The 13,284-nt window shown below is 45.2% G+C and overlaps 1 protein-coding gene across 24 annotated transcripts in view; it reads left to right on the forward strand.

Annotated features, from left to right (window-relative positions):
• Positions 1-13,284, forward strand: part of SCMH1 (sex comb on midleg homolog 1 (Drosophila)) — a 189,595-nt gene that overhangs the window by 81,150 nt on the left and 95,161 nt on the right. For 16 of the 24 annotated variants that reach the window (XR_002345255.1, XM_021096943.1, XM_021096949.1 and 13 more), the window contains one exon: positions 10,236-10,281. The exons of the other annotated variants lie outside the window; for them this stretch is intronic. Coding sequence is in view for 15 of the 16 variants with exons in the window: in XM_021096943.1 (XP_020952602.1) it covers positions 10,236-10,281 (46 nt within the window). In the remaining variant the exon portion in view is untranslated. The remainder of the gene's footprint in view (positions 1-10,235; positions 10,282-13,284) is intronic. 24 annotated transcript variants of the gene reach the window in all.

Here is a 13,284-nt window from a genome sequence, read left to right on the forward strand (position 1 = left end):
TTTTTTAGAAAGTATTGTTACTAAGAGTGAAGAAATCATTGGCGTATATGTATACCTCCTCCTAAAATTCAGGAGGTGGTGGTTTTGCTTACTTTGTCTTTACTGTCTCAAATCTGTTGTCTGCGTTGTACCACAGCGAAGCCCTGATTCCTCAGGTCACTAACAAACAATGCATTTACCCCGTCCCACCAGGCATACAGGACAGCTTCGGAAAAGCAGTGCCGGGCAGTTGCCGTTGTGATTACGGCCAGTGTTCCAGTTATTTGCATCCCCACCTCAGGGAAGAAGGTCAATAACGTGTTGCACATTCATTCGTGTTAGTTTGTCCCGGAGTGGCAATGCCGCCAGCTTGGTATAAACTGAGGTTTATTTGTTCCGGTTGGGGTTTGATTTTTAGAGACTGCTTTTTAAATTTTTTTCTTTGTAAGCATATACATGATATACATCATTCTTAAAGTGAAATCTGTAAAACAAAGTATGACCCCCTTCACCCTACCCGTCTTCTGTCATAGGCAACCACTTTCTTTTCATTTTATACTTTATACCCCATTTTAAAAAATAAGCAAATATACCCCTGCGAGTCTGTGTACATGTATACACTTGTATCCCCTGCCTTCTTCTGTAAATGACAGCATGTCACACACACTTTCCTCAACCTTGCTTTTTCTTTTAACGCGTGTCCTGAAGGCGACGTCTTAGTAGTGTGGACCTGCTCCTCATTCCTTTTCGCAGCTGCATATACTCTAATATTCTCAACCCGTTTTAGGAACCACTGTTCAGAAGCTTGAGAGACTATTAAAAATATAACTCCTGGAGTTCCCGTTGTGGCGCAGTGGTTAACGAATCTGACTAGGAACCATGAGGTTGCGGGTTCGGTCCCTGCCCCTTGCTCAGTGGGTTAACGATCCGGCGTTGCCGTGAGCTGTGGTGTAGGTTGCAGACGCGGCTCGGATCCTGCGTTGCTGTGGCTCTGGCATAGGCCGGTGGCTACAGCTCCGATTCAACCCCTAGCCTGGGAACCTCCATATGCCGCGGGAGTGGCCCAAGAAATAGCAACAACAACAACAACAACAACAACAAAAAGACAAAAAGACAAAAAAATAAATAAAAAAATATATATATATAACTCCTGAGGGCTGATGGTGACTATCTAAGTCAAAATCTTTCTGCAAATTCTCCAGAAACATACTGATCAAAAAGAAGAGCATATCAAACCATCCCAAACTCATGTCGAAAACATAATTCAGCATTCAAGAATACCACAGATTCCGGTGATGTTACCTAAATGTTGAGATATAACAATCTGAAACCACTAGAGCTAGCACCTGTCCCATACCAGAATGACGAGATTTATGTACGTGCAAACAGAGAAGGCAGCGGGAGCCTAACACAGCCAAAGTCGCCCCCAGAAAAAGAGGGTCCCGTCCGAGTGGGAAATGCTGAAAGGAAGGAGAATCGGAAGGAAGAGAGTGAATGAAAAGTGTGAGGGACTGGATGTAGCAGCGTTGGGAAGGTAACTGCCATTGTCGGAGAGGCACCGACAACGTTGGAGGAGGAGAAGCACGCTGGGCGGTGATTTATAAAGTTATGCAGGAACCAAAGACAGTCGCAAAATCGAGAGACACCAGTCTTCCCATCCCGTCCCAAACAGGCGTAACGACCGGGGAAACTGCACTTCACGCGGCCAGCAGAAATCTCATGACCCAAGGTGCCTGCCAACGTGGAACGTGCTGTTTTTTGCTAGCCCAGGAAAACATAAAGACATTTCAGATGATTGGGAAGCAGCAGTCAACATCCATGAAAAGCTTCTACATGAAGACAAACAGAAGTGGAGGGTAAAACCATTTTAACTACTGAAAATTCTACTGCCCAGATCAGTGACTAACCAAAGGAAAACTGTTGCACAGTAACCCATCTTGAGTTAAGTAAATATTGACAGATATGAAAAAATACCTTGAATCATAAATTTTATAAGACTAAATATGCACAATAGACAGGAAGATGTGAGAGTAAAATTGTCCAAATTCAAGAGAAACACTGAAGAAAGAAAAATCATCTCAGTTGAAGACTCAGTTCCAGGGGGGACAGGAGTTGCAGCTGAAAGTGTAAACAAAGGTCATTGAGATAAGAAATAAAGTAGCCAAGAGGAGTTCCCTTGGTGACACAGCAAGCTAAGGATCTGACGTCGCTGCTGTGGTTCAGGTTGCAACTGTGGCATGGGTTCAGTCCCTGGCCCCACAACTTCTGCATGCCCCAGGTGTGGCCAGAACGAAACAAAAACAACAAAATAGCCAAGAGACTAAGAATAAATATGAGAAAATGTTTTAAAGTTTCAGAAAGGAACTATTAGGTGTCAAATACAGTCAACAAAGATCCAGCGTGTGTCTGCACAGGTATGTGTACATGCATAATTGGAGCCCCTGAAGAAGAAAAACAGAATTAGTACTTAAAATTGTAATATAAGAAAATTTTCTGGAGTTCTTATCATGGTGCAGTGGAAACAAATCTGACTAGGAACCACAAGGTTGCCGATTCGATCCCTGGCCTCACTCAGCGGGTGAAGGATCCAGTGTTGCCGTGAGCTGTGGTGTAGGTCGCAGACACGGCTTGGATCTGGTGTTGCTGTGGCTGTGGTGTAGGCCGGTGGCTACAGCTCTGATTCGACCCCTCGCCTGGGAACCTCCATATACCGCGGGTGCAGCCCTAAAAAAAAAAAAAAAAAAGGAAGAAAATTTTCCGAAAATTCAAGGATACCTTCGTATTGAAAGGGCCTACCTTATTCTGGGAAAACTTGACCTGGATTGGTCAATTCTAAGACAGAGTCTAGTCAGAGTATTACATTCTAGGAATAAAGAAAAATTCATTTAAGCCTCCAGCAAAAAAAAAAAAAAAACAGCCAGTTTCTTACAAGGGAAAGAAAGTTAGGTTGCATCATACTTCTCAGCAGCAAATTAAACATGAAGACAAAGCAGAGCAGTGTTTTTAAGAAGTTCAAGGAAAGAAAATGAGAAGACAGTTTTATATCTAAACACGCTGTTTTTTCAGGTGTTGAGAATATAGTGAGAGTTTTTAGCATGCAAGGACTTAGGCAATAATGTGACCCCAGGCCCCTCCTAAGGAACCAGATATGGCAAGCGCTCCATCCAAAAGACAGATGATCCGTCTAAGACAAAACAGAGGTGAGGACCAAGGCAGAATGGTGTGGCATGAGTGGGTCCAGTGGTTTGAACACAGAAAGTTTCATACAACTGTTAACTAGCAGAGGATTGGAGAAGGGGCTCGGCTGCTCAAAAGGGAGGAGGACTCTAAAGAACAGCATAGCAAACATAAGGCCAAGCCGCGTGCTGGGGCAGAGGTGGAGAGCCCAAGGAAGAGCCTCCCGCCCCCCACCTCCGGGCCGAGGTGGGTACCCTGTTGGAGAGGGCACGGCTGTGCCTCACTGAACGAGAGGCGTCATCGTGGTAGCACAGCAGTGCAGCTTGCTAGAAGTCTGCCCTCTAGATGCTAGGAAACTGTTCACTGACGGTTGTGTCTCTGGAGAGAGTCTGCTGTAGGACCACTGAAGGTAGGGGAGGGTAGTGCTGCTGCTGCTGGCCCCTGAATCCTCCTGATGCTGTGTACTCAGGTCAGGGCCAGCAGAGAAAATGGGAGTGCGGCAGGAGCCTGCCAAACGAACACACTGGAACCGGAAAGCAAGCCTCTTCCTCCTGCCTTGCCTTCAGATGGGATCCAAGAATAGCCTTACAGTCGGCAGACCAGGAGTTCCCGTTGTGGTGCAGTGGAAACGAACCCAGCTAGTACCCATCGGGACGCAGGTTTGATCCCTGGCCTCCATCAGTGAGTTAAGGATCTGGCGTTGCCACGAGCTATGGTGTAGGTTGCAGATGCAGCTCGGATCCTGAGCTGCCGTGGCTGTAGCGCAGGCTGGCAGCTGTAGCTCCGATTCGCCCCCTTGCCTGGGAACTTTCATGTGCCGAAAGTACAGCCCTAAAATGCACAACAAAAGCCAAAACACAAAAAACTGACAGGCCGAATATTCGAAGCCTAAACGAGGCAATAGGGGAGTAAGGACATTATGAACTATGTTAGTGTTAACCGCTAACACCGCCTCAATACCAGAGCAACAAAAGGTTAAAGATAGACCACGTAGAGAGAGAGGTGAACTAAATATGGAAAATGCAATAAATAAAACACGACAAGAGTGGAGACCAAATGTGTGGTTTATATTCACGTAAGTGATTTTAACTCACCTATTAAAAAAATTCAGATTGGTGCCCAAAGTCAAACCCGACTTTATGTTCTGCACAGGAGGCACGCCTCAGGGAAAGTGAGTCCGAAAGGCTGGAAAATAAAAGGATAAGGAAGGATGTGTGCGGGGCTCCAGCCGTGTAATCGCACAGGTTACAGTTCGCTGTCGGACGTGGCGGCGTTCGGAACAGAGATTTCAGTAGACGGAAAAGATAGACAGACACGGAGGGGATTTAACACACTTCTCTGAGGACCAAGGCCAAGGGAGCAGGAAGGAAAGGTGCTGAAGCTTTCATGATGGTGTGAGCGAGTGTGTGTGAGCGAGTGTGAGCGTGTGTGCATATCAGACTCTATACCCCCGGGGGATGCCCTTCCACCGTGAAATTTAAAACTCTTTAAACAACTTTTGTTTGAAAGGGGGAAATATAAATCAAAATTTCAGAATTCCCAAAACGTAATAATAAAAATCACATCAGAATTTTGAGATAAAATGAAGGCAGTGTTTGGAAGAAAATTTATAGCTTTAAATAACTGACATAAATTAAAACGAAAGGGTAAAAATTAAGAAGTTAAATTCCCAATTCAAAAAGATAGAAAAAGTTACAATCCAAAGAAAATCCAAAGTAGAAAGAAATAGAAGAAAAAATAAAGATAAAAAGATTAAGGAAGTGGAAAATAAAAAGGCAGTAAATCAAAATACTGGTCCTTTGGAGAAAATATCCACAAAATATGCAGACTCCTAGTTAGCATAATAAGGAACAAGGGCAATGTGTGTGGACATGGCAGAGGAGGGAATAACACTGTGTAAATAAACTAGAAAAGCTAGGTGGAATAGGAAAATACGCTTTGTCGAAGTGGACCCTGTAGCACTACCATGTTTAAAATGTATCTATATTTTTATGTAAAACTGTTTTCAAAGCACTGCATGCAAATTATTTTACAAGAAAATTCTACAAAACTTTGAAGGCCAGGTAATTCCATTCCACTTGAGTTGTTGTAACGCCCAAGGGAGTTTTCTGTAGTGATGGAAGTGTTTTGTATCTCTGCTGTCCGGTGTGGTAGTGACAGCCACCCATGGCTGGCGAGCCCTTGAAATGCGGCTGCTGCAACTGAAGAATGGAATTTTTAGTTTTATTTAATTTAATTGTAATTTAAAATTAACACTAACAAAAGTCAGAAACCACATGATCATCTCAATAGATGCAGAAAAAGCATTTGAAACAGTCTAACATGCATTTATGATAAAAACTCTTACCAAAGTGCGTATAGAGGGGACATACCTGAACATAAAGCCATTTATGACAGACCCACCTCAAAGGTAATACTCCCTGGAGGAAAGCGGAAAGCCTTCCCACTAAGATCTGGAAGAGACAAGGACGCCCACTCTCACCACTGTCATTCAGCATAGTACTGGAAGTCCTGTTGCCGGAATTTGGCCTCTGCCTTCTGGTGCCGAATTGAAACACAAAGATGGGGTTTGGGGTAAAGGAGGAAAAAAATACCTTTATTGCTTTGCCGGGCAGAGGAGGGCCACAGCAGGCTAATGCCGGAAAGACTGTGCCCCCCACCCCCCTCGGAAAGAATTGCAAGGAGTTTTATAGTACAAAGGAGAAAAACAGGTTTTCATATAGGAATCAGGATTGGGACAAACATGCATTCTCGTTGTTTGGGGGGAATCTTCGCCGTCAAAGCTGGAGTCCGGAGTTCTGATCTTGAGGGTGGTCTCCTGGGCTATTGCCTCAAATAACAGTACTGGGGAAAGGCGTATTGATCAGAGATGAGAACAGACTAGGAAAGCTCCTGAAAAACAGCATGTGCTGCTAACCTTCAACCCACAGGCAATTATGCTCAGGATGCCTAATCTTCGGCGCAGGGGTGGTTGTGTTTAGGGAGAAGGACAAGGAAGGACTCTAAGCTGTTCAGTTTCAGAGTATTCGTTTCAGAAGGAAGCGTGAGGAATATAACTCTTCTCTCGGGCATGAGGCACCTGCCTCAGTCCGGGTCACCACAATCAGAGAAGCAGAAGAAATAAAAGGTAATTTAAAATCAAAAGCCTTTGTAGTTGGCAACTACCATACTAGGCTGTACACTTCTAATTTTTTTTTTTTTTTTTGGCCTCCCCCCAACATAGGGAGCTCCCAGGCCAGGGATCAGAACTGAATCACAGTTGTGACCTAAGCCATGGCTGCAGCAACGTAGGATGGCAACCCACTGTGCCAGGTGCTCCAGAGGCAGAGTGTGGGCTGTCTCTGGAGGAGAGAGGCCCTGGAGTGCAGGGGTGGTTTGTTTTTCAATGGGCTGAGTAATTTCATAGGCTGGAAAGTGGGAGGATTATTCCAACTATTTTGGGGGGGGTGAGATTTCCAGAAATTGGGCCACTGCCCACTTTTTGGTCTTTTTTGGTCTGCCTCGGAACTTCACGGAGCCTGCAGGTGTGTTATCTAGCATGTGCTGCCTTATTATAGTGAGCTTATACTGAGACTTTAGGTTTACTAGAAGGTCTTCTGCCGTCTTGGGCCTAATGGGTTCTGACCAGTTTCTGTCTTATCCTTAATGGCTACGTCATTCTTTAATAGCTGTGTCCTGCCCCTTCCCTCCTATCTCAAAGGGAGAATAGGGAGTGGCGGCCAGTAGATGCGGGGGTTTCTTTCTGGAGTCATGAAAATGTTCTAAAATTAGATAGAATGATCTTTGCATAACCCTAAAAACCACTGATTCACATATTTAAAGGGATAAATTTTATAATGAGTTACATCTCAATAAAGCCGTTGTTCTTCCCAAATCGCATATCTGATTCAACAAGTAGCGTTGGAAAAGCTGGATATCTACATGCAAAAGAATGACGTTGGACCTTTATTTCACACTATTGCATAGTAGTTAACTCAGAATGGATCAGCAACCTAAACGTAGGGCTAAACCTATAAAACTCTCAGATAAGAACATGGGGAAAAGCTTCGCGATGTCGGAACTGGCAGTGATTTCTTGGATGTGACACCAGAAGCCCAAGCAACAAAAGAAAAACGTAGCCAAATTGGACTGCACTAAAATTAAAAATTTTCATCAAACAACAGCGTTAACAGTGAAAAGGGAACTCCCGGGATGGGAGAAAATATTTGCAAATCACACATCTGATAAGAGGTTAGTATCCAGAATATATTTTTTACAACTCCAACAGTAACAAACAACCAGAGTGAAAAACAGGCAAAGGACTTGAATAGACACGTCTCTAAAGGAGGTGTACAAATAGCTAAGAAGCACGTGAACAGATGCTCAGCATTGCTAATCGTGTAGGGAAATGCAGGTCAAAGCCACAGTGAGGTAACACTTCACCCCCACATGCATTAGGATGGCCGTTATCAGATAAACAGAAAATAACCAGCGTAGGTTAGGATGTGGGGAGATGGGACCCCATGTGCACTGGGAAAGTGCGATGGGACAAGCACCGCGGAGACCAAGTGGCGTTGCCTCGAGAGACGGTCGGAAGAGAACCACCCCGTGTTCTACCCGCTCCGCCTTGGGGTGGATGAGGGAATAGAAAGCAGGGGGTGAAGGCAGGGGTTGCAAAGCAGCACCGTTCACAGTATCCGAAAGGTCAGGACAACCCAGGGGCCCCCCGAGAGGAGAAGGGTACCTAGGATGTGGTCCATACATACGATGAACTGTTACTCAGCCTCTAAAGGAGGAGATTGCGACACATCCCACGATGCGGATGAAACCCAGAGATGCTGCGCTGAGCAAGACCAACCAGCCCCACAAGGACAGATGCCGTGTAATTCCACGTATTCGAGGAGCCTAATACTAAGGCAGATTCACAGAGACGGGAAATCGAAGGGGGTTGCAGGGAGCTCCGAGGGCCGAGTGGGAAGTGATTGTTAGATGAGCGGCCTTTCTTCGGGGGAAGAGGAAGAAGTTCTGAAGGTGGAAGGTGGTGACGGTCACACGACGACGTGAGTGGGCTGGATGCTGTTCACGTTTGCGAAAGAAGGAAATAGGTGTGTGTACGTACACGTGCAGAACATACACGAACTTCTGCGTACGCTGTGTACATACAGCTCTAGGAAAAGAAACAGGATGGCTAAGGCAGAAAACAGTGAAGAGGCCGCCTATCGGAGCATCTGGGACTGGGGTGGAAAGTACAGAAACGGGGTGGGGCTTCTCTGAGCATTCCCTGTACGCTCCTGTCACTTTTGAGTTATGTCGGTGTTTTGCCTGATACATACAATTAACCCCCCAAAAAGGTGAGCAAGACATAGCCTAAGTTGACTCTGAGTAGAAACAGACCGGGCCAGCGGGTGGACGACGCCATCCCGCTGAAGAAAGAGCTTAAACAACTTGGACACAGAGCCCGCCCCACCCTCAGGGGACATGCGGAAGTGTAGAGAGATTCTGACCTAGTGCTGGTGGTGCTTTTGCCCCATGATCTGAAACTACTTTGCATGTATCGAAGACAGCAGATGAATGAGTGATGCCCGTAGGAATGGGAGAAGGTGGAGAACGCTGCAGTGTCGTGTTTGAAGTGTAGGCGTGTTATGAACTCAGCTTAAAAAGGCATATGTGGTAATATGTGTAAAGTGTACATAAATATATTAATATATAATATATTCACTTGGAATGCATATGTATACAAACATACACGTATGTTAGCTTTTCCAAGCTCTGTTGAAAAGGCCTGGACACAGCAACCCCTCAGCAGCAGTGACCAGACCTTCATTTTGCTTTCTAAGTCCTTCTCCACTGAAAGGAATCAGGACTCCTTGGAGGCATGCCTGATTCCAAGGCTGAGCAACAGAGAAAGTGTAAGGTGAATCTGGAACATCTTATTGTGCTGGAAAGCAGGAAAGTCTCAGAGAATGATGGGGACCTAGCAGAGGGATGCAGGAACGAGCCTAGATGGGCTCTGACTGGCCAACATTGGAAAAATATGACTCTCAAAAAAAAAAAAAAAGAAAACAGTAATAGCGTCCATGGGTCCCTAGTGAAACACAAAGAAAAACAATTTAAGTTGCCGAGAAAGTTCTTTTTTATAGAATATCAGCTAATAAATATAAAGAATGATTGAAAATTACCATTTTGCAACCACCATTGTAATGGATTCCGGCAATGATAAGGAATATGCTAAAAACATGTTTTTCAAAAGCTTATCGGACAGTAGGATATTCACATCGGCTCAGAGTTTCTCCCCACTGACTGTCTGTTCATTATAAGGGGAAGTTACAGTGTATAAATCTGTGAGTCGCTACTTAAAATGTAGTATCGTCAGTTTGTCAGTAGTTAGACAAACTGACGTGACGCACCTCTTGAAGTAATAAAAGTACTCAGTATCATTTGTGTGGTGTTTGTGGGACATTCCATAAAACAGCCCAGACTCTTCAGAAACAGCAATTTCATGAAAGACAAAAGGCAACAGGATTATTCAAGCTTAAAAGAGACTGCGGATTCCCTTGTGGCATACATCATGTTCAAGATTGGGGGCTGTAACTGAAGCAGCTCAGGTCACTGCAGGGGTGCAGGTTTGATCCCTGGTCTCGGCACGTGCACGTGCCACAACGTGGCCAAAAAAAAAAAAAAGATTAAAGGAGACTAAAGAAACATGAAAACCAAGTGCAATATGTGATTCTTGATATATTTTACAAATTAAACAGCTGTAAAGATTTGGGGACAGTTGAGAATATTTGTAATTAAATTTCTTGGGTCAAATAATACTGCAGTATTAAAGGAGACGTCTTGCTCTGAGGACAAGCGTCCTGACAGGACGTTTTATGATGGCCTGAACTTTCCCGTAGTTTAGAGGAAAAAGTACGTGCAGACAGATGGAAAGCAACTGTGGTGAAGTGCAATTAGTTGCTGAATCTAGGTGAAGGGTACCTAGTTTGCTCATGTACTGTTTTTGCTACTTTTCTCAAGGTTCAAAATTTCTCAAAATAAAAAGTTTTAACTAATGTATATAATTATACATGTGTATGTGTGTGTGTGTTCATGTCCCCCAGGCCGCCTCTGGACCTCTCCCCAGAGTTGCCGAATCAGAATCTCTAGGTAATGGGGCTTGGGACTCTGCATGGTCAAACAGCTTTGCCGAGACTCTAACACAGTTGGTCTGTGTTTGGGAAGCATGGCTCTAAAGAGCATTCTTCTCCATTAAAATCTTTTATGATTTGTGTGTGTGTGTCCTGTTCACATAGGAACGTTGGTGACTCCCTTGCAGGGTCCTCCAGAGAGAAAAGGCGAAAAGGTAGAATGATTCTCGGGTGATAGCAGCCTTTCCTCAAACCCCTTTGTTTTCCTGATCCATCCGTCCTGTGCTCAGATTCTTTCCTCTGAACAGGGCTGAGTCTGGATCACTCATTCTCAGACAGCCAGCCAGCTGGAATCACTTAGGGAGCTCTCGAAAATTTCCGTGCCTAGGCCTTACTGCAGCTCATTTAAATCTGTATTTCTGGGGGTAGGACTGATGTAGTCTTTAATACTCCCCAACCCCAGTCTAGAACAGAGCCAGCCTCTGGGGAGGCCCCTAGTCAAGTGTGTCAGGATCCCAATATAAACCGCCTGCTCAGCAGACTTGGTCACATGCTCTGGTGTCTGTGGGGGACACTGACTTGAATGTTTTTTGTTCCTGGCACTGGCCTGTCTTCTCAAATGCTAAACAGCCTCCAGGACCTGTCAGAGGAAGGAGAATTTAAAAGGATCTATATCTTGAAGTTCCCATTGTGGCTCAGCAGGTTAAGAACCTGACTAGTGTCCATGAGGACGCAGGTTCTATCCCTGGCCTCGCTCAGTGGGTTAAGGATCCAGTGTTGCGGTGGCTGTGGGGTAGGCTGGCAGCTGCAGACCCAATTAAACCCTTAGCCTGGGAACTTACATATTCGAAAAAAAAAGGGGGGTATGTTTTGTAGTTGTAGAGATTTGGACTCTGTTTATAGAAATTTGTGGGGGGAGGGACACAAAATTTTAGAAAAGAAGTAACTTTAACCATGGTGTCCTAAATACTCATTTTATAAATTTTAAAAATACTCTCTGAGGGCTCTCTTCTCTGCAGCAAGGCCCTTGATATTAATGCCAGACCCATCCATACCTAAGCTATCTCACGACTAGTCACAACCCCCACTCCCAGATAAAAAAGTCTGAATTAACTTGTGTTCGAGTGTGTGTGAGAGTGGAGCAGGGAAGTGGTGACATCATCCTGGCAGAACCAGAAGGAATCCTAATAGTCCTTCCGAGAGACAGCCTGGCTGAACATCCGCTTCTGACTCAGGCAAGACAGTTTGTTCAGCACCTCTCTTCCAGTTCCACTTCTCCTTTCTCTTACTCTTGGGAAGAATTTAGATAGCTCATCCAGCCTCAGTTTGAAAGCACTGCCTCAGTTCAGTGTCTTTCTCAGACAAACAGAGAAATGGTAAAAGTGGAGTTGTTTCGGGTTGTGCAGTGAGTCAGTGGCCTGTTCTGTGCATGTGTTTGTATGTGGATATGCATGTGAAGCTCTTCTTGGAGGAGAGAATGATCTGGGAACCGTCTCGACAGCCGTAGAGCCTGATAACTTCATAAAGCTTGGAATTACGTGGGACGATGGCAGGGTGGGGAGGAGGACCCATCCGTGTGGTTCCTGGCATGCGTGCTGTTCTGATACCTGCCACCAGGGGGCATGAGCTATGCTTAGCTTCTACACCTGCTGAGGTACACTGAAGTCCAGGCAGGCTCAAGTCACTGTTGGTTTAAACATCCGAATCCTGGCTTACTCGGTAGTCCCACAGTCTTAGGAGCATCTAGAAGTTCTTTGTAATTGCTTCTTCAAGAAATCCTCGGTAAGCACAGAACGCCTGCAGCATGCCTGGATTGAAAATTAGAGACCTGGCTTTCTGCTATTAGCCCAGCCACTTACTAGTTTAATTGTGTGGCAAGTGGTAAATTGCTTACCTTGACTTTTAACCTTGAAATTCAGTAGCCTCACTTGCCAGATCATTAGTAAACCCTGCCGCATGTTTTTGGTGAGGTTTAAATGGGAGAACATGGTAAAGCATTTATCAGTTCCTGGCACCCATTTGATAAGTGGAGACTTTTTTCTTTGTTCAGTAAAACTTTCATGTTACTTATGTTCTAGTTGGAAAGACATACACATACACGGAAACAAGAAAGAAAATTTAGGCAGTGATAAGAAGTCAAGGATAATAAGAAAGGAGCAGGATCTAGGCGACTCTGAGGAGGTGATATTTCAGCAAAGAACTAACTATTAATGATTCGAGGAAAGTGAGTGGTGTTTGAGGCACAGGGACAGTGCTCAGTGTGCTGAGGAAACAGACCAGTGAATGAAGGTCGGGGGAGTGAGAAGAGGTGAATTATGAGAAGAAGCAAGTTCTAGACCTCCTAAGTCTCGTTAAAAACATAAAGACTTGAGGACTGGTGCGGTGGGTTAAGAACCTGACTGCAGTGGCTTGGGTTGCTACAGGGGTGCGGGTGCAGTCCCCAGCCCAGCACATGGGTTAAAGGACCCAGCATTGCCACAGCTGTGGTGTAGGTCACGGCTGTGGCTCGGATTCAGTCCCTGGTTCCAGAACTTTTTTTTTTTTTTTTTTTAGCTCAAGTACCAGATGAGATCGAAGCCTCTCAGTAAGCCACTCCTAAAAAACTGACCTGGGAATCACATGGGGAGGCATATTCTCTAGTTGTTGGGAAGGAACTAAGGGCGTGAATCCGAATTTTCTAAGTGCGCGGTGGTTCCTCCCGACGCGTCTTTCGTGAAGGTGTGGAGAGCATTTCTCTAGAACGGCTGTGTCTTGCTTTGCCGTATTCACAGGTGTAGTAACTCACGCATGGCAGGTCTGCTCCGGCTTGGCTTTGCTCCAGCCCTTCCCCCACACAAACCAGACCTGAATTTCTGGGGAAATTTGTCGTCATCATCGTCATTGCCATCATCAGATAAGAGAAGCACCCAACAAGACTCTTTTGGCCGTGAATGCAAAACCGCAACCCAGGCCAGGTTAAAGGAAGGAAAGAGGCAGAGGCGGGAGTTAGGACGCTCAGAACCAAAAGGTCTGAGACCTGCTG

Source organism: Sus scrofa, chromosome 6, assembly GCF_000003025.6.
Source record: "Sus scrofa isolate TJ Tabasco breed Duroc chromosome 6, Sscrofa11.1, whole genome shotgun sequence".
Lineage (NCBI taxonomy): Eukaryota > Metazoa > Chordata > Mammalia > Artiodactyla > Suidae > Sus > Sus scrofa.